Raw genomic sequence first — 21447 nt, forward strand, 5'->3', positions numbered from 1 at the left:
GGATCAGGGTTGTTCAGATTGAGCGAGCGAAGACAGAGTGCTATACTAGAGTTTTAGCGTTGGGCAGAGATAATTATACAGGCCTGAGGAAAGAGTTGGCCCAAGTAGACTGGACACAAATAATTTTTATTGTTAAAATTTTTTTTTAGAGTACCCAATTACTTTTTTTTTCCAATTAAGGGGTAATTTCGAGTGGCCAATCCACCTAGCCTGCACACCTTTGGGTTGTGGGGGGTGAAACCCACGCAGACACGGGGAGAATGTGCAAACTCCACACGGACAGTGACCCAGAGCCGGGCTTCAAACCCGGATCCTCAGCGCTGCAGTCCCAGTGCTAACCACTGCGCCGCGTGCCGCCCTGACTGGACACAAATAATTGAGGGTAGGACAATTGAGGAACAATGGCGGATGTTCAGGGAGATATTAAACACCTCTCAATTAAAGTATATTCCTGAAAGGTAGAGGGTTTGGAAAAGGGAGAAAAAGGTTCCATGGCTAAACAAGGAAGTCAAGGAGGACATAAAGGCAAAAACTAGGGCATACCATACTGCAAAAGCTAGTGGTAAGGTGGAGGATTGGGAGAACTTTAGGTGTCAGCAGAAAGCTACTAAAAGTAGAACCAAAAAAGCTAAGATGAACTACGAAAGGAATCTAACAGAAAACATAAACACTGACATCAAGAGCTTCTATAAATATCTAAAGAGGAAGAAAATAGCTACAGTAAATGTTGGTCCTTTAGAGGACGATACTGGTGAGGTAATAATGGGGAGCACAGAGATAGTGGAGACACTGAACCAATATTTGGCCTCTGTCTTCACGGTAGAGGATAATAAAATTTTTCTAAGAACTGCAGTTGATGCAGAGGAGTTTAGTGCAATAACCATCACTCGGGAGAAGGTATTGAATAAACTGATGGGATTAAAGGCAGATAAGTCTCTGGGACCTGATGGCCTGCACCCTAAGGTATTAAAGGAGTTGGCAGCAGTGACAGTAGATGCATTGGTTACGATATTTCAAAATTCCCTGGATTCTGGAAAGGTCCCGGTGGATTGGAAACACACTAATGTAACTCCACTATTCAAAAAGGGAGAGAGGTAAAAAGTAGGGAACAGACCGGTTAGCTTGGCCTCTGTGGTGGGGAAGTTGCTGGACTCAATCATTAAGGAGGAGATGACAGAACATTTGGAAAGACAAAGTTCAATCCACTATTGTCAGCGTGGTTTCCTGAAGGATAAGTCATGCTTGACAAACTTGCTTGCGTTCTTTGAGGTAAGATCGCAGGGGTTTGGGGGTAGAGTACCAAATTGGATTGAGGATTGGCTGACTGACAGAAAGCAGAAGGTTGGGAGAAATGGGTCCTTCTCCCAGGGGTCAGTCCTCGGACCTCACCTGTTTACAGTCTATATAATTGATCTGCAAACAGGGAGAGGGTGTAACATTGCAAAGTTTGCGGATTATACTAAAATAGATGGGAAAGCAGGTGGTGAAGAGGAGATATTGTACAGATGAATATAGATAGGCTAGGAAATTGGGGCAAAATTTGGCAGATGGAGTTTAATGTGGATCAGTGTGAGGTTATACATGTTGGCTGAAAAAATAGTCAAGCAAATGATTATGTAAATGGAAGCCAGATTCAAAATGCATCTGGGCAGAGGGATCTGGGTGTCTTCGTTCATGAACAGCAGAAAGTCTGTATGCAGGTACAAAATGTAATAAGAAATGGATTTGGATTGGATTGGATTTGTTTATTGTCACGTGTACCGAGGTACAGTCAAAAGTATTTTTCTGCGAGCAGCTCAACCAATCATTAAGTATATGGGAAGAAAGGGAAATAAAAGAAAATACAGGAAAAGAAAATGCAAATGGAATGTTAGCAGTTATTGCAAAGGACTGGAGTATAAAAGTAGAGAAGTGTTGTTGCAATCGTATAGGGTGTTGGTGAGCCCACATCTGGAGTATTGTGTCCACTTTTGGTCTCCTTATTTGAAGAAGGGTGTGGTGACATTGGAGGCAGTTCAGAGGAGGTTCACCAGATTGATTCCAGGGATGAAAGGGAGATTAAACAGTTTGGGCTTGTACTTGCTGGAGTATGGAAGGGCGAGAGGGGATCTAATTGAGGTACATAAAATACTAAAAGGTATTGATAAAGTGAACAGGCAGCAGAATTTTGAATTTTGATAATTACACAGAGAGTATTCTTTTCCACCAATTACATTGCGAAATGTCACGCACTGACTTTGTCTACCTCTTACCAACAGGCAACTTGCTGAGGAGAAGTATCAGGAGAATCATCATCGCATGGAAAAACGGAGGTTTCGGCATTTTCAGCAAGTTAATGTCGATGTCCTGCACGTGAGTGCGTGTGAGATTCTAAATGATTGTAGATATGTTGTACTGGCAGAGGAACCTAGGACCTTTCCGAGGCAGTGTTACCTCACACAGCACTTACCCAATTCCTTACAGTGGTCAGGATTGCCCATTTTGGAGGGGGCAATCAAATGCCCAAAATGCGGGTCCCAACCCAAGATCTGGTCAGGAGCAGTAAGCACCAATAATATTTTTGATAGGCCAATTAGTGGGCAGAGGACAGGCTCGCTGTCCAATTAAGGACAGTGTGCAGGTTCTCAAGGATAGAGGACTAATCGGAGGCTATCCAACACTGAAGGAGCTGCAGCTTTGCATTTCAGGTAAGGGAGAGAGAGAGAAGGGGGGCCTCTATCTTGAGGTGCTCCCTCAGCAAACTTTTACACAAAATGAAAATGGCCACAGTTGCCGGGCCAGTATTGTGGAGGCAAAACCCCAGCCTGTGTCAGGTACAGAGGGTGACCTCCCAACGTCATCCTCAACATTGGCTGGTACCAGCCCCGCTCTGTTCCTTCCCCATATCTGAGCCAAAACCCAGGTTTTTAAGTACCGTGGCGACCAACAATATGCAATTAAATTCAGTGATCATCAAAATTCAGTGCAAGAAGCAGGTCACTGTGACTGTAGCAGTTTAAATGAACTAATCACATTTGTTTTTTTTGTCCCTTTACACTGTTTAATACCTTTTCTTCCTGTGTTTAAATTAATTTCCTCTTAAATATAATTGCTTCAGTGTCAATAGCGTTTTGCAGTAATGGGGGTCATGTTCTGATAACGGTGTCAAGCTGTTGCTTGACTAGTCTGTGGGACAGCTCTCTCAATGTTGACGCAAGGCCCCAGATGATAGGAAGGAGGACTTTGCAGAGTCGGCAGGATTGTGTGTGGCATTGTCGTTTCCGGTGCTCAGGTGGAAGCTTGATGCTCCGCCTGGTCTCAGATCTCTTTTCCTTACCTGTAGCAGTTTGATACTGAGTTGCTTGCTCAGTCCTTGCATAGGACATTTAAGAGTCAAGCATATTGCTGTGGGCATGGGGGCTGGTTTAGCTCAGTGGGCAGGACAGCTGGTTTGTGATGCAGAGCAAGACCAGCAGCACGGGTTCAATTCCCCTCGCCTGAGGTGTGGCAATCCTCCGGTTAAATCACCACCAATCAGCTCCCCCCTCCCCCAATGGGGCAAAGCAGCCTGTGATCATCTGGGTCCATGGTGACTTTACTTACTTTATTGCTGTGGGTCTGGAGTCACAAGTAGGCCAGACCAAGTAAGGACGGCAGATTTCCTTCCCTAAAGGGTGAACCAGATGGGTTTTTACAACAATCAATGATATTATTATGGCCATCATTACTGAGAGTAGCTTTCAATTCCATATTTATTAATTGCATTTAAGTACCAGCAGCTGCTGTGGAGAGATTTATAATAATAATCTTTATTAGTGTCACAAGTAGGCTGACATTAACACTGCAATGAAGTTACTGTGAAAAGCCCCTAGTCTCCACACTCCGGCGCCTGTTCGGGTTCACGGAGGGAGAATTCAGAGTGTACAATTCACCTAACAAGCACGTCTTTCGGGACTTGTGGGAGGAAACCGGAGCACCCGGAGGAAACCCACGCAGACACGGGGAGAACGTGCAGACCCCGCACAGACAGTGACCCAAGCCGGGAATTGAACCCGGTTCCCTGGCGCTGTGAAGCAACAGTGCTAACCACTGTGCTAGCATGCCACTTGGGCTCCTGCCCCACAGTTGAGCCCGTGCATTGCTAGTCCAGTAACATTGCCACTACGTCACCTTGTATTGACTAATCTGGATTGGAAATTCTGCATCATTACATCAATGTAATTATGTTTCCTGCAAAGTGATTTCCATTAACTACTTTCTGAATAACTCAATAAAACCTATTGTTGTATAACTGTGATGATCAGAGTGAATCTATCTGCTTTTACTTGTTAGGATTCTTTTGACCTCTTTCACAAAAGTGAGATTGCTGTGATCCCAACGTTTGAATGTGGTTTGTTGTGCAGACCAGAAAGAGACGATGTTCCCATCAGGTTACACTTTCTCGGACAAATTGGGTGATAAATATGTTCGACTACATTCTGTGAGGCACACTGGATCAGTTGTAAAAAAAAAGAAAGAGAGGGAGGAAGGAAGAATTTTCACAACGTCAGGACATCGCAAAGCACTTTGCAGACAATGAAGTACTTTTGAAGCATAATGTTGATTGTAATGTGAACCCGGCAGCCAGTTTGTGCACAGCAAGCTCCCACAGACAGCTTGACCTGTTGCACAATTCTTCTCCAGTCACACCAGAATTGGCTGTCAGGCAGAAACCACGCACAAAGAGAATTGACAGCGATGCAAGTGTGAAATCGTTTTTGCAACAGTGTATTTTTTGCAATTTATATTTGCCCTGGATGAGATTAGCTCCACGCATTCCAGAATATTCTGTTTGTTTATCTGGGCAGTACCACATGTCAATATTGTTGACTCCCCCTCTCTCTCTCTTACCTGAGCTGCAGGCTATTACTCTTTCTGGGCCACTAGCTTCAAGAGACTCCCCCCCCCCCCCCCCCCCCCCCCCGGCCACCACCTGTATTTGAGCTGGCAACGTGCCCTCTGGTCACTTACTGGACAATTTGGGGGAAATCACAATCAGGTGACTATTTTCCCCCTATGTGCAGGGTTCAGATCCCTGTTTGAGTATGGAAGAGGCCGGTACATGCTCACTGTCCCACATGCATTTCTAAAATGCATTTCTAAAATGCATGCACTAAAATGCATGCACGGTAGCACAAGTGGATATCACTGTGTGTCATAATATACACCAATACATCATGGTGCAGACACACACTGATGGACACACACAGGGACCAATCAACAGGCACAAACACCGCAGCCAATCACCAGTTAGAATGCACACACTATAAAGGCAGAGGGCACCACGGTTCCCGCTCATTCTGGGTGCTGCCTCTCAGTGTAACAGGAACTCATCCAGCCCAGCACAGACTCACACCACGTGCTGAGAGAATCAACTGGTTCGGACAAGGCTTAGGTCTCTAGTTTAAGTTAGCATCATTTAGACCCACAGTCATCGTGTGTTAGGTAGTTAGATATAGTGAATAAAATTGAGTTGAACCTTCATCAGTGTTGGAAGTGTCTGTTCATCTCTCAAGTCTACATGAGTCAACACTTCACGGTGGCTTCACAACGCCAGGGTCCCAGGTTCGATTCCCCGCTGGGTCACTGTCTGTGCGGAGTTTGCACGTCCTCCCCGTGTCTGCGTGGGTTTCCTCCGGGTGCTCCGGTTTCCTCCCACAGTCGTGCAGGTTAGAGCAGGATTGGCCATGCTAAATTGCCCTGAGTGTCCAAAAAGGTTGGGAGGGGTTGTTGGGCTCCAGGGATAGGGTGGACGTGAGAGCTTAACGTGGGTAGGTACAGACTCGATGGGCCGAATGGCCTCCTTCTGCACTGTATGTTCTATGTAATTCTATGTAAAACGCGTATCTCCATCAAAGGCCTGGGGTTTGACGGATTACTGAATTAATTGCTGCTGTTTGTACTATTCATGCTTGGACCACTATGCCTGGCCCATGTGATATGTGGAGAAATCTGGTAATATGTACAACTAAATGATGCAGATAATGGTGCCGACGACAAGGATTGGGCCAAGGCACACTCAGTGGACATGTGAAAGAACCATGGTTGACAAGGGCCCAAAACTGGCTAGACTTCCTTTCCTTAATGTCCTGTGGTGCCTCTGGGATGTGGAGATGCAATGAGTTCCTTGGGATTGACGGACAACGTTTAGCTGCCAATATCTACCTGCACCTCTCTGTGAAACTGATGGACAGCGTTTTGGAATTATCAAATAGAATCCCCTTCGGCCCATCGTGCCCATGTTAGTCCAGTTTGATTACTCGCACACCCTCTATCTGCTTGACCAGGATCTCACATCCAATCTGGGTTCCCGCACCTGTTAAGCGGCAATCTATAAAACTGGCAACATAATCAGCATTGAGAACACGGGGAAAACAGAGGAGCGCAAATCGCTTTGCTAATCACTTCCCCTGGAGTCTTGCTGCCTTAAAATGCCATTTGTCTTAATATCCCCAAACCTCCTTCAGCGTCCCTGCTACTTACAAGATCACTGTACAGTTTTAGCATGACTGCTTCATCATAATTTGCTATTGATTTGGAAATATAGCGAAGCACTTTTGTTTAAAAATTACTGCTGCACACATGACAGGCATGTTGAGTGCTGAGGCAACGTACAGCTGTAGATCTCTCCCAAACTATTCTTTAGTTATTCCCACACCATCCCATGAATACACAGACCTTCCATTTGGGGTAGTAATGTACAGGAGGGTACCGACCCTGCCATAGCGACTGTCAATTTTATTTAAATGGTATGCCATTGGCTGTGTTCATCAATTTTATCTTCAGCCACGTTATTATCTTTCGCAAGCCTGATCACATGTGTAGCCGTCAGTACAAGGACTAGGGGCACACAGATTTACTGTTTGGGCCAGAGAAAGAAGGGGCGGGGGCAATGTGAGGGAGAGGTTACCTGGAGCTCGCTGCCCACCAGGGGAGGTGGGTGGAAACAGAGGTGATCGAAAGTTTCCACAATAAATTGAATGGGCATTTGAGGGAAATAAACTTCCGGACTACAGGGATGGAACAGGGAAATGGGATTGACTAGATTGCTCTGTAGAGGACTCGTTGAGCTGAATGGTCTCTTTCTGTGCTGTAAAGACTATAATGGCTTTACGTTCAGTCCAAATCCGACGCAAATTGAGACAAGTGTCCCAGCACTGATTGATGAGGTAATCCATTTAGCACTTCCATCAATCTTGCTCTGACATTGTTGTCGAGTACCTGCTGAGGAACGTTGGAGCAGAGGGAGGCTATTTAACCCCTTGAACCTGTTCCACCATGTCGGCCCTCTGCCCCTCGATCTGAGGATGACGTCTACTCAGGGCTGTGAGATTCGGCCATGGATCTTCACATGCCTGAGCAGGGTCGTTGTCGAGCCCCAGATCTTGGGGCACGACGTTCCTCAAGGTAGTGACACCCAGAATGCAGGATTTGCTTCCTTGTCTTTCCTTCTCCGTCGCTGCTCTGCCTCGTTATTAAGACGTTGTGACTCAAAGCGCGAGGCGGCATCTTGGACAAGCTGTCGCCGTTTTGAGCGATTGGCAACAAACTCCTCCCAGTCACTAATGTCAGCGCTGCCACGCTTCACGGAGAACTTTGCTTTGTGCATTGCCAAGTCTCTTGAATAACCTTGTACAGGGATGGACTCTCTCTGTTCAATCATTCTGTCAACGTCCCCCTCCTCTGTAGTTTCCAGTGGTTGACTATCCCATTCTGGCTGCAGCTCCGAATACTGGAGGCTGTGTCCCTTTAACCCCAATTTCCGACTCCATTCCAGCCTTTCGAGGCCTCCATCCAGACTTTCTCAAAACAAGAGCCGAGGAACCATGAGTCCGGATCAAATTCCCCCCAGAGGCACCTTGAGGCTGCCAGCCGGTTTGTGTATCTTTTTGATGGTGTCCCCCACCTACCATCAATCAGGTTGTACTGTCCATCAATCAAAATCCATCTCTTGATTCCAGACCACAGTTGACCAAACCATGTGCAGGGTCATCTTGGCGTGTAGGTCAAGGGACATCAAATGCAGTAAGAATTGATTCGGTTTAATAAAAGAAACAACGTTGATTTTAGCAGATCGAGCATGAAAAGGAAATACAGTAGTTTGTGATTTAGGGGTGGTGTTGGGGTGAGGGTAGGGTGGAGGGTGGTGTTGGGGGGAGTTGACACACATGTCATGGTGGCCAGTATGGGTACCAGCACGTGGTACAGAATGGGTTTGCCCACCCTCCGAGTGGGGGTGGGGTGTTGGGTTACGGGTGTGTGGGACAGATGTTGGTGCCAGGGGCCACGGTGCTGCCTACTCACCCCGGCCGCCCTGAGTTCAGTTTTTTGCATCACTGCTGGCCGGGCCGGACAATGTTGCCCACGGCGCTGACCGCTTCTGCCACCTGCGCCCAGGCACAGCGAACGGTGGCAGCTGGCAGCCTCATTCCCGGGTCAGGGTACAGAGTCACCCTTCTCTTCTCCACGGCGTCCAGGAAAGTCTCCAGCTCTGCGTTTGTGGCTGCTCTCCTCGCTGCAATCTTGTTGACTGGGATGGTGTGTGTGGGGAGTGAAGTGTGTCTATGCGGCTTGTCAGCCTCCTGAGCGTCAATTGCGAAACTGGCGAATCCAGCACCGTTTCTCATTGGAATCGATTGTGTTCCACGTGGTGCCGGTGCTAGCCCCTCCACAGTAGCAGAATCAGTCCAGGTGCGGCGTCGGTTTTACTGTCGTAAAAGTCCACGAATTCTGCCCGTTTTCTCTCAGTTAAAGGTTGCAGACAGAAGTTAGCAGATCTGACAGTACGGCGTTCCCTCAGCACTGCACTGGAGTATCAGCCTAGATTGTGGACTCAAATCCATTGACTTGAATCCACAACCTTCTTATTCAGAGAGCACTGAGCCAGGCTGATGAATAAAGCCAATTGGGCTGCGGTTTCCACAGATGGAATTGGCTGATATTACCATCAAACCACTGGACAAAAATCGCCAAGTCCCTCGCAATAATAGGATTGAAGCTTATTCAGTCTTTGCAAAGTGGTTGCTGCAATTCCGGGTGTGCAGTGTGTGCTTGCACTTGAATGAGGTGAAATTAAATGCTTATCTCGGCACTAATTTGTCTACTCTTTTCACAGTTGGTGTTCTTTTATCCTTAATAGTTTCTCAGGGGTTGGATGGAATAAGATAATCAGTTTATGTTAATGTATTGTGAAGTAATGATCGCCTCATTCTATTATGTAAGCAGTTTATTCCGTCCTTGGCTTTAAAGCTGAAAAAGGTTGTCTTCCCGTTGTTCTTTGTGGGAATATTAAAAAGCAGTTAGGAATATTCTGATTCCCTCCTTTGCCGGCTTCAATTAACCTGACTTCTACCGTTCTATTGAAGTTTCTTCTCCTTCTCAGGCAGTCCCTGGGGATTGAGGATGACTTATTTCCTCTCGCGTCCGATGGGCTCTGTGATGGCTGCTGAGTCGTCCGATGTATCATCTGCAGACTCGGAGATTAGTGGTCCCCACTCACAAACACATCCCCTGATGTGTTTGGTGCCTCCCCGGACGAATCTTCTCCATTTTGGTTGGCCGGGGACTCCCATGAGTTGGTGGAATGTTTGACCTCTTCAGGGATGTTTTGAGGACACCCTGAAGCATTTGAGGGGGTGAGGGATGGATGGTTTCCTTTGCCTTTTCACCTACTACAAAATGGTAACCACGCCACATTAGAACAGATTGCTGATTGCTCTGACACGCATCCCTGGGAACTCCGCCTGATGGAGGAAGTTGTGGTAGCGTGGCTCCTTTAAGGGGGAGGCGAGCTGCACTGACCATGTGACCGGCTCAGGGCCAATGGCACGGGAGCATGTGAACCCGAGCCAATGGTGAGTTTGCGTGGGGCTCTGGAAGCAGGAACCGTGCACTGTGTATCTGGGAGCTGGAGAGTAATGACCTTGGGCGGGATTCTCTGTTGCCCGACGCCATTATCATCATCAGCGATTGGGCGGAAAATCCCTTCCAACGCCCAGATCGGGGGCGGCGCCGGTTTGACGCTGGTTTTCGAGTCTCCATCCCCTCCAAAATGGCAGCATCTTGTCACACGCCATTGAAACGCCATTGGCGCATCATCAGAAAGCCTTTCCCCCATACTCCACCCCAGATGGGCCGAGTTCCTGACCGCGCGGTTGGCGTGTGGTCTGAGCGGTCGGGAACCCAGCATGGCGGCCGCGGACTGTGTCCAGCCCCGCTACACTTGGCTGGGAGCCGTGCCCATGGCCGGGGTGGGGGGGGGGCTTCAGTGAGGACTGGGGAGGCTGGTGGGGGTGTGTGGTGGCCAGGAGGTGGCCTGTGTGGGGTCGTATTTGGTGGGTCAGGTCCGTGCGCGGCCGGGGCCATGTTGTACGGCGAGACTGCTGCAGGTTGTCGCCGTGCGCATGCGCGGCCATGGACCCACCCATTCTTCGCCCATTTTCCACGCGGGAGCCGGGAGTTTTACCCGGTGCCGCTGCTAGCGTCTCACCGGTCCCGGATTCGGTGAGGGTTTGGCACCAATTTTGGTGCCATAAAACCCCTGGGAATTCTCTATTTCAGCTGGCACTCAGCAGCTGAATCCATCCAGCCCCTTGTTCTGTGCCTGTTATCTCACTGCGTTTTCCTTTCATCAATAAACCCCTTTGGATTATTACTGGCAGCCTCCAGTGTATGTTTCAAGTATCACAGAAGCCTTGCATTTCTATAGCACCTTTCAGGACCTCAGAATGTTCCAAAATGATTTACAGCCAACATCTGCTTTTGAAGTGTTGCAATGTAGGAAACTTGACAGTCAATTTGTGCTCAGTAAGCTGTCACAGAGAACAATGTGGTAATGACCCGGTTATCTATTTGTGGTGATGTTGGTTGAAGCAGTAGATTCGGGAGTCTGGGGTCAGGTACCCCTGCCGCCGGAGCTGGTTTTGAGTAATCAGCATCTCGATGCTGGGCATGTTGGTTTAGGAGAGGATGTTGCTGCGGGATCACCTTTCCTGCCACTGCATTTGGGGGATCTTGCAAAGGCACTGTTGGTGCCTTCAGTTGTTGACGTCTGCCTGGTTGACAGTAGGCTCCCAAGGTGTGCAATGTAGTCCATATTGTCCAAGGCCTCATCATGGACTTTGATAGCTGGAAGGGCAGCATTGTGTGGCGGGGTAGGTTGGTGGAGGACATTTGCCTAACGGATGCTTACTGTAAGGCCCATGCTCTCGTTTGCCTCGATGAAGGTGTTGGCAATAGTTTGGAACTTGGCCTCTGAGTGTGTGCAGACATAAGCATCCTCTGCATCCTGTAGTTCAATAATAAGTCTGACAACAACAGGTTAAAGTCCAACAGGTTTGTTTGGAATCACTAGCTTTCGGAGCACAGCTCCTTCATCAGGTGAGGTGGGGAAAAAATGAAATACAGAGTATTTTCTTAAATGACAAGAGGTTGTGAAGTATTGATGACTTGGCAGGACTAGAGTATTGTGTACAGTTTTGGTCCCCCAGATACAAGGCCCGTGTGATTCACATTGCCATGGGGTAGGATATAGGGAAAACCATTGTAAATATCAAGTTATAGATTTTGGTTAGAGGGAGAGGCTTAGAAAAGAAAACCACATAGCGAAGGACAGTTCTCACATTGCAAGTTACCTGACTGAGAACAAAAAAGAACAGGGAATCCTCGGGAGATAAGAATCATTTCGGATTGATTTTTGGAATATTGAATGTCTACATAAAGGATAGAATAAAGTTTAACGTGTAAATTTCATAAGAATAAGAAGAGGGGGGGAACAGTATACCGTTCTATGATTTAAAGTATGTTTCCTGTAAAGATAGTGTTTTGTCAGTAATGTTTTTAGTCATTTGTTACAGGAAACGTCTTAAAATGGGAAATCTTGACTTGGCATTCTTTCAGCTATTAACTGGTATTTATTTGTAAAGGCTATTGGGACAAATTGGGGTCTGTGGGAATTGTAACAAAAGAAATGAGTAGAGATCTCAAGAAAGAATGATCAAAACCGTGATTTTGTGTGTCTTGTTGTACGGGCCTGAAAGATGGATCTTGAGAAAAGCGGACGTACAAATTTGTGAAACGTGGTTCTGGAGAAGGAGGGAGTGGGTCAGTTGGAAAGAACAGTACAGAAGTGAAGAAAATCTCAGGGTGATGGGGGAGGAAAGTCCTTAGTGACCAAGAAAAGACAGAAAGGTTGGGATAGTCGTTTTCGAAGGTATGAGAACTTGCTGAATGAAGTACTTGAAGGGAAATGAGAGGGATGTAGAGCAAGAGGGAGAAAAATAATGATGATCTTAGACAACTAGAAATTGAAAATGGGAGACTCATGGCAGCACGGTAGCACAGTGGTTAGCACAGTTGCTTCACAGCTCCAGGGTCCCAGCTTCAATTCCAGGCTTGGGTCACTGTGCGGAGTCTGCACATTCTCCCGTGTGTGCGTGGGTTTCCTCCGGGTGCTCCGGTTTCCTCCTATAGTCCAAAGATGTGCAGGTTAGGTGGATTGGCCATGCTAAATTGCCCTTAGTGTCCAAAAAATGATAAGTAGGGCTTACTGGGTTATGGTGATAGGGTAGATGCGTGGGCTTCAGTAGGGTGCTCTTTGTAAGGGCCGGTGCAGACTCGATGGGCCGAATGGCCTCCTTCTGCACTGTAAATTCTATGACTCCTATAAACAATGGAAGAGGAAAACGCAAGAACACGTGATGTGGAAAAATGAGCAGCGAGCCTGCCTTGGACAAACGTGTGGTATTGAGCAGCACTGAATAGGGGGTGAGGTTTTGCTGTGGTGGAGATGGTTCTGGGCATTGACAGCACTGGGGACTTGATTTACCTTTTGACGAAGCACAGTTTAGTGGTTTCGCAGTCGAGAGAGAGAGCCTATGGTTTGACACAACTGAAGGTGGAATATGGAAATTATTGAGCCAAGGAATATAAATTTCTCAGGATAAATCTTTCAAAATGTCTTAACTTCCCCAGAAAGTATTTTGAAAAGTGATAAAATGGATTGTATTAATCCATCTTGTTTCAATGTGACTGATGTTTCTTGAGAAATTGTGTTTATATCTGATTTCAACCAGCAGACTCGTTCTTCTTGCGCTTAGGGATGAATGAGGCACATTTCCTAGTTTATTTTCCCCTGGAACAGGTCACTAGCCTGGAACAAACTTGAGGGGCAGCACATCCCATCCTGCAGGGCTGACCAGGCGACCCTCCAACCCTTACTCCCAAAGCTGTATTGGAAAGATTTGCACATTGGCAATGAATCTATTTGGCCGCATTATGAATGAACCTTCCTCGCCCCAAAAGTCCTGGAGCGGGACTTGAACCCAGAGCTTCTGGCTCCGAGGCAGGGAAACTACCCACTGCAGCACAAGACACTCCTGCAGCAGTACCCAGTACACTGGGCAAATCCAGATCAAATCTGAGCCTGGGCAATTGGGAGAGGTGGATGCTGTTAAATGGAAACCTGGATGAACAAATGGAAAGACCGTAGAATTGTAGAGCAGAGATCATTTTCTCCATTAAGGCAGCTCTTGTCAGCTCTTTCAAAGTCCAATATAATTGCTTATTCCTTCTTTCCCCATGTCTATGCACTTTTTCTCTTTCAAGGATTTATCGAATTCTTTGTTGAAGTTCCCGTTAAATCTACTCCAATCACCCTCTTAGACAGTGCACTTCACACTCCAAAAACACATCAGGGGAGGGATTCTCCGACCCCCCGCCGGGTCAGGGAATCGCCGGGGGCCGACGTGAATCCCGCCCCGCTGTCTCCCGAAGTCTCCAGCACCAGAGATTCGGCGGGGGCGGGAATCGCGCCGCGCCTATCAGCGGCCCCCCCCCCCCCCCCCAGCGATTCTCCGTCCTGCGATGGGCCAAAGACCGGCCGCTGTCATGCCGGTCCTGCCGGCAGGAATCAAACCACCTACCTTACCGGCGGGACCAGGCGGCGCGGACGGGCCCCGGGGTCCTGGGGGGGGCGCGGGGCGATCTGGCCCCGGGGGGTGCCCCCACGGTGGCCTGGCCTGCGATCGGGGCCCACCAATCGGCAGGCGGGCCTGTGCCGTGGGGACACTCTTGACCTTCCGCGTTCGCCATAGTCTTCACGATGGCGGACGCGGAAGTGACCCCCTGCTCATGCGCGGGTTGACGTCAGCAGCCGCTGATGCTCCGGCTCATGCGTGGACTTCCGCTGACTGGCGCTTCAGCCCCGGCTGGCATGGCGCCAAAGGCCTTTCCCGCCGGCCGGCGGGGCGCCAACCACTCCGGCGCGGGCCTAGCCCCTCAAGGTTAGGGCTTGGCCCCTAAAGGTGCAGAGAAATCCGCACCTTTAGGCCACTCCATCCCGCCGGGACCCTCCGCCCCGCCGGGTAGGGGAGAATCCCGGCCCAGATTTGTGTAACTAATCATGTTTTGTGAAATATATTCATTGCAATGTTATAATTTGTTTAAGAGATTATTTTTGATATTAAGGGCAGAATCCTATTCCCTTTGAGGACATTATCCCACCAGGAACAAATGTAGGTCCCGAACCCAATGGTCTGAGAGATGCCCGCCTCCACGAGGTTTTCCCAGGGACCACCAGGTTGCTTTTGGGAACCCGGTCCAATTAAGGAAGGCAGGGGTGTGGTTGGGGAAAGTGGTTCCAGAGGCTGCAGGCCCAATCAGAGGAACCACAGCTCTGGAAGTCCATCACCCCCCACACTGGGCAGGTACTGCTCAGGCAGCAAGGAGAGCACGGCCCTCACAGGCGTGCGTCAAATTTAAAAATGTTGAGCTGCAAAGCCGATAGGCCCAAGGAGTGAAGATAAAACCCCTCCAGTGAACTCATTTGGGCCGTGGGGCTGGTCCTTCCTGCCTCCGAGCCTGCCTTTGGTGGCATAACGCCTCTGGCTGTGATAATCACCAAGCCTATCGCCATGACGCTGACTCTGCTGAGCTGCTGGCTTTGACACTCACTGGGCTCGAATGATGGGAGTGTCCCCATGGGGCCTCCCTCAGCCCCTTCATTAGCCTCATAATTGTTGGCTACCCACCGTTGCCAATAGGACCTATTCTCCGGCAAGACTGCCCAGGGGTGGGAAAATATCAGACCACCGACCCAATGTGGAGCTTTACAATTTCCCTCCCAGCCCCACCTAAACCCGGCCCTACAAATCTCATCTGTAAAACCATAAGACGTAGAAGCGGAAGTAGGCCATTTGGCCCATCAAGTCTGCTCCGCCACTCAATGAGATCATGACTGATCTGGAATTAAAATGCTCAACTCCACGTTCCCACCTTATCCCCATAACCCTCCATTCCCTCACTGATTAAAAATCTGTCTCTCTCAGCCTTGAACATACTTAACAACCTCCACAGCTCTCAGCGGTAAAGAATTCCACAGATTCACTCCCCTCTGAGTGAAGAAATCCCTCCTCATCTCTCTAAAATGAGGACCCCTTACGCTGAGATTCTGCCCTCTGGTCCTAGACTCTCCCACAAGAGGAAACAACTTCTTGTTGATAGTGCAAATGTGGAAAAAAAGGTATGATCTACAAGATCTCCAAATTAACAAGTATGATTTAAGCTTAATGACAGCTGGAAGTTCATGCCACATCCAATGTTTCCAATAAGATGGAAAGATATATTCAATGTCAATGGCGAGAATACATCTGGAATTTATTCTGTGATCAGTTCTGAGTATACTCGTACCTAAAGTTAAAGGATCTTTGCTTTTCAAAAGTAGCATTTATCTGAAAATGCATTTGTGTCCACCTTAAATCAGGAACGCGGCGAACAGAATCCATCACGTCTGAACCAGACGCAGCCAGCAAGTGCTCAAGATTTCCAATCACTGGACCAGGCAGATTCCAAAGGAAGGCTGATGCCGGACAGGTTGTGTATGTCTGAGCCAGCAGACCACGGTGAGTAAATTCAGCTTTTTGACAACTGCGAGCATTTCTGTCACAATTAAAATGTACGCTGGGGTCTCACAGCCCCGTCACAGGGTGGCGGGGAATAAATATACACTGAGGCCGAGGTGGGAAGATGAAAACTAGACAAAGAGGTGGGTCTCAGGGAGAGCTCTGAAGGCAAAGCAAGCAGGTGACAATGCGAAGATGCTGAGGGAAGTAAGTTACTGAATAGGATGTGGGCGTTAATAGAAAAGTGTTTGAATAACCTTCTCCCAGTGATAGAGTGGAGGGACGATGGAATTAAAACAGGCCTATTGTCTGAGGACCTGAGGTTCAGCATAGGGAAGCCTCATTGGGGACAATCACGGAGGCAGGATGGGAAAAGGCTATTGGTGGACTTGAAGATTTCAGACGATGAAGTAAAGCAATCTCCAGCTTTCAGAAAGCAGGGGTTGAGTGTCAGCAAGGAGACTTCGGAAGGATAGATCAGTGTTTCCGAAAGGAAGTGGGTGAAGAACAATTCTGTGGTAAAAGAAAGCGATCTTGGTCATGAATCGTACTTAGGACTTCTGGGCTCGGCTCACAATAGCAGCCGGTAGGCAGGTTCAGTCAAGGTTGCAAGTATGCTGTGGCTTCACATTACCTTCCTGACAACCCCCACTCCCCAAACCACCACAACCTCCTGTGACATTATCATAAATGTCAGAACTGCAAGGGTTAATGAAATATCTAAATCGACCACTAGAGGGAGCTAGCTGTACAAGTATATAAGACATTGATGCTAAGCCTCAGGGAAGAGAAGTTAAGGAGATAACTAGAGTACAGACTGAAGGAAAGATAGTGTGAGTGAGAGCAGATCATAGTTCATGTAACAGTGTAGAGATTAGTAGTAGATGAGTGCAAATTATATGTTTATTAGCAACTGTATTATATAGGAGTGAGTGTTGAATCCAAATAAGTAGTGTTGATAAATTTATAGCTTTGTTCAATTTAAAGCTATTTGTGATCTTTGTGAATATTACCTCAACCATCCTGAAGTTAGCAACACAAAGAACAGCACACCTCCCATGCCAAACCTCTCCAGATACAGAGATCAGGGAAACTCAACCAATGTTTCCACTTGTTTGAGGAAGTTAGTTGGTTGGCGGTGAGAATGTGGCGAGAGTGGGAGGTGCAATAAATATGAGGTAGTCCCTAAACCAGGGATGGGCAACCTGTGTTCCAAGGACCACAATGTGGCCCGCCTGGATTCTGAGTGCGGCCCACGAGACATTTTATTGACCGTTGCTCACGCTCAGGGGTGCCACATTCCGCTGGTTTCCGTCCATGTCGTTTTTTTTCCAATCGGCTTGACTGAAGTGATTCGCACGTAAAGGGAGGGTGAGTGAAGTGGGGTGCATGCTGATCGCTCACAACATTGACTGTGAGAGCGTGCATTCAAAGTGAAATATTTCCTTTGTTTTCACCATGTGAATTTGATGACCGTTCTATTAATATATAAATAAATGTGCATTTTCTAAAACCCGTTATGAAATTTTGAGCGTGTAGTAAATGTATTTAACCTTATTCATAGGGTCAAGGTGAGTGAACGAGCCCGATTTTGATCTTGCGGCCCATTAAGATGAAGGAGAGCCGCTCATGTGGCCCACTCACTGGCCTAGGCTGCCCATCACTGCAATAAACTCAACTCTTTGCTCTGAGTCATAAGGTTCTGTGTTTACGTCCAATCCAGAGCTTGCGCTCAAAACTCTTGATTGACCCTCCATTGTATGACTGAGGGAGTGCTGCACTGCTGATGGTGCCATCTTTCGGATGAGCTGTTAAACCGAGGTCCAGTCTGCCTGCTTATAAAAGATCCCATGGCGTTATTTTGAAGACGATTAGGGGAGTTAAGTATTCCGGCCAATTTCTATCACTCAATCAATAAAAACCAATCAACTGATCATTATCATCGCTATTTGTGGGAGCTTGCTGTGCACACACTGGCTGCAATATTTCCAACTTAACAACAGTGACTGCACTTCAAAAGGTACCTTCATTGGCTGTGAAGCACTTTGAGACATCTGGGTTGGGATTCTCTGACCCCGACGGGTCGGAGAATCCCCGGGGAGCAGCACAAATCCTGCCCCACCGCCCAGATGCCAGCTTCCCTATTCTCCGGCGGCGTCTTTCGGGCGGCGGCGGGATTCCCGCCACACCAGTCAGGAGTCACTGACAGCGGCCTCCTCCCCCCACCCCCTGGCGATTCTCTGGGCCCCAATGGGCCGAGCGGTCGTCCAGTTTTGGACAGACCCACCAGCGTGAATTACTCACCTCACGCACAGTGGGACCTGGCAGGTAAGTGTGCGGGGACGGTCCTCGGGGGGGGATCCGACCCTGGGGGAGCCCCCACGGTGGCTTGGAACGCAATTAGGGCCTACCGATCTGTGGGCGAGCTTGTTCCATGGGGGGGGAACTTCTTTCCTCTGCGCTGGGCCCCTGTGGAGCTCCGCCATATTGCCTGGGAGCCGGCACGGAGAAGAGAACCCACCGCGCATGCGCGGAAATAAGCCTGCCGGTCTGCGCATGCTCGGAAATATGCCGGCTGGTCCGCGCATGTGCGAGATCACGCCGGCCATTCCGCGCATACGCAAACTCGCACTGGCCCTTTGGCGCCGGCTGGAGCGGCGCCAACCCCTCCGCCGTTCACCTAGCCCCCGAAAGTTCAGAGAGTTCCTCACGTTTGGGGGATGTTGACGCCGGAGTGGTTGGCGCTGGTTTTCCCGCCGGTGCGGGGACTTAGTCCCCAGAAGGGAGAATCCCGGCCCTGGTGGTTGTAAAAAGCACCATATAAATGGGAGCTTTTGTTATTTCTTGTACCGCCCTCCCCAAACAGGTGCCAGAATGTGGCGACTAGGGGCTTTTTACAGTAACTTCAATGAAGCCTACTTGTGACAGCAAGCGATTATTGTTATTTTCCAATAAATCCAATAAATAAGAGAAACTACTCAAAACGACCTCTTTGTAGACCAAGTGGTCAGATGGTGACGTGTCTACTAAAGGGTCACGTGACAGGAGCGCAGGAGGTCTCCCTGCAGCGCGGGTAAAGTACAAGCATGGAGTAACTGCTCAGCTAGTGAATAAAGTATTGTTTGTTACAAGTCCTTGGTCATCAGTGTTTGGAAACCTAGCACTCCTATACTGTCTTCTAATCGGAATCTAGATAAGTAAGAATTAGAAGGATATTTGGTTAGAGATATGTGAAGTAGCATCATAAATACCAGCACAGACGGGTTGGTCCAAATGGCCTGCTTCTCTCCCGTCAGTTCCACGCAGGAGCAATTTGTAATTGTTTTTTAAAATTCTATAACCATCGAAGGTAAACCGGAATCCTGCGCTTTTGGAATATTCTTGCCAATACTTGCTCAAGAGAAATGGATGAGGGAATATGGATTTGAGGCGAAAGGGTGGATGCATTTAGAAAGGATTGGCTTTCCTCCAAATGTGATGGATCTCGAAGGGGAAATATGTTTCCAATCTGTGGGGAAGGAACCAAATGATTGTGCTCCCAGTGCAGACTAGGGTTAAATGTCTCTCAGTGGGATTGACCATGCTCCCAATCAAAGTGGGATTCGGCCAAGCAATCAATTCCTTCCTGGATTGGAGTCCAATCTCCCCAGACTAGTCTATTTCTGCAACGTATCGTCCCCTTTTCTGCTGAAATCATACCCCTTTTTGAATATGGCCATGTAGTTCTGTCTCCAGACTGATGAACAGACCTTGATTTCACAATCCTTTCCATCGAGACAGGAATTCATTATTAAAGCTAGTCTGCTCTTGAACGGGTGCACAATCAGTCCCTTTAACTTGAACTTGCTCTGCTCTGGCAAAGAATGGTTGGTGATTGAATGCGATATGGTGTCATCAATAACATACCATGACTTTACTGCAGAGGGCAGCAGAGCAGAGCTACTGATCAGCTGTTCTGGGGAAATTTGCATACGTGCAGTGCGGTCAGCCTAAGTTGAAGGTGAACCTGCGAAGAAGACCCAAGGAGTTTGAGTAAAGGCAAGCAACCAGCAGAGGGCAGCAGAGCAGAGCTACTGATCAGCTGTTCTGGGGAAATTTGCATACGTGCAGTGCGGTCAGCCTAAGTTGAAGGTGGTTTGTGGAGGGGCTGTTGGCAAGTGACAGTTAAACCCGAAACACTTTGTGAGTGTTTCCCACCCTACCTCCTCCTCTAACCAACCCCCCCACCCCACGGTGGTTGGGAAGCGGGAGCAGGGGCCTGTCGTGAAGGTGAGTGAGTGCCTTTAAATTTGCTTACCTTTCAGCGGGATCAGGGTTTGAGGTAATATCAGGTAAGCTCTTCCTTTCTTTTTCTTTTTCTTGTTTTTTTTTTTTAATCTAGAGGGGATGTCAGGGAAGGCAGTACAATGCTCCTCCTGCAGAATGTTTGAGGTGAGGGAAGCCGTCAGTGTCCCTGCTGATTTCATCTGTGGGAAGTGCACCCAACTCCAGCTCCTCAAAAACCGTGTTAGGGACCTGGAGCTTGAGCTGGATGAACTTCGGATCATTCGGGAGGCAGAGGGGGTCATAGATAGGAGCTTCAGGGAAGTAGTTACACCAAAGACTGGAGATAGATGGGTAACTGTAAGAGGGACTGGGAAGAAGCAGTCAGTGCAGGGACCCCCTGCGGTCGTTCCCCTGAGTAACAAGTATACCGTTTTGGATACTTGTGGGGGGGGGGACTTACCAGGGGTAAGCCATGGGGTACGGGCCTCTGGCACGGAGTCTGTCCCTGTTGCTCAGAAGGGAAGGGGGGAAAGGAGTAGAACATTAGTAATTGGGGACTCAATAGTCAGGGGCACAGATAGGAGATTTTGTGGGAGCGAGAGAGACTCACGTTTGGTATGTTGCCTCCCAGGTGCAAGGGTACGTGATGTCTCGGATCGTGTTTTCCGGGTCCTTAAGGGGGAGGGGGAGCAGCCCCAAGTCGTAGTCCACATTGGCACTAACGACATAGGTAGGAAAGGGGACAATGATGTCAGGCAGGCCTTTAGGGAGCTAGGATGGAAGCTCAGAGCGAGAACAAACAGAGTTGTTATCTCTGGGTTGTTGCCCGTGCCACGTGATAGTGAGATGAGGAATAGGGAGAGAGAGCAATTAAACACGTGGCTACAGGGATGGTGCAGGCGGGAGGGATTCAGATTTCTGGATAACTGGGGCTCTTTCTGGGGAAGGTGGGACCTCTATAGACAGGATGGTCTACATCTGAACCTGAGGGGCACCAATATCCTGGGGGGGAGATTTGTTAGTACTCTTTGGGGGGGTTTAAACTAATTCAGCAGGGGCATGGGAACCTGGATTGTAGTTTTGGGGTGCGAGAGATTGAGAGTAGAGAGGTCAGGAGCACAGTTTTGACTTCGCAGGAGGGCGGCAGTGTTCAGGTCTGTGGTTTGAAGTGTGTCTATTTCAATGCCAGGAGTATACGAAATAAGGTAGGGGAACTGGCAGCATGGGTTGGTACCTGGGACTTCGATGTTGTGGCCATTTCAGA

General features: G+C 48.4%; 1 protein-coding gene across 3 annotated transcripts in view; it reads left to right on the forward strand.

Moving 5' to 3' along the window:
- nek11 (NIMA-related kinase 11) overlaps positions 1 to 21447 on the forward strand; it is a 336506-nt gene that overhangs the window by 186721 nt on the left and 128338 nt on the right. For all 3 annotated transcript variants that reach the window (XM_038796561.1, XM_038796563.1, XM_038796564.1), the window contains 2 exons: positions 2259 to 2352; positions 15779 to 15917. In XM_038796561.1, coding sequence (XP_038652489.1) covers positions 2259 to 2352; positions 15779 to 15917 — 233 coding nt within the window. The remainder of the gene's footprint in view (positions 1 to 2258; positions 2353 to 15778; positions 15918 to 21447) is intronic.

This window comes from Scyliorhinus canicula, chromosome 5 (assembly GCF_902713615.1).
Source record: "Scyliorhinus canicula chromosome 5, sScyCan1.1, whole genome shotgun sequence".
Classification (NCBI taxonomy): domain Eukaryota; kingdom Metazoa; phylum Chordata; class Chondrichthyes; order Carcharhiniformes; family Scyliorhinidae; genus Scyliorhinus; species Scyliorhinus canicula.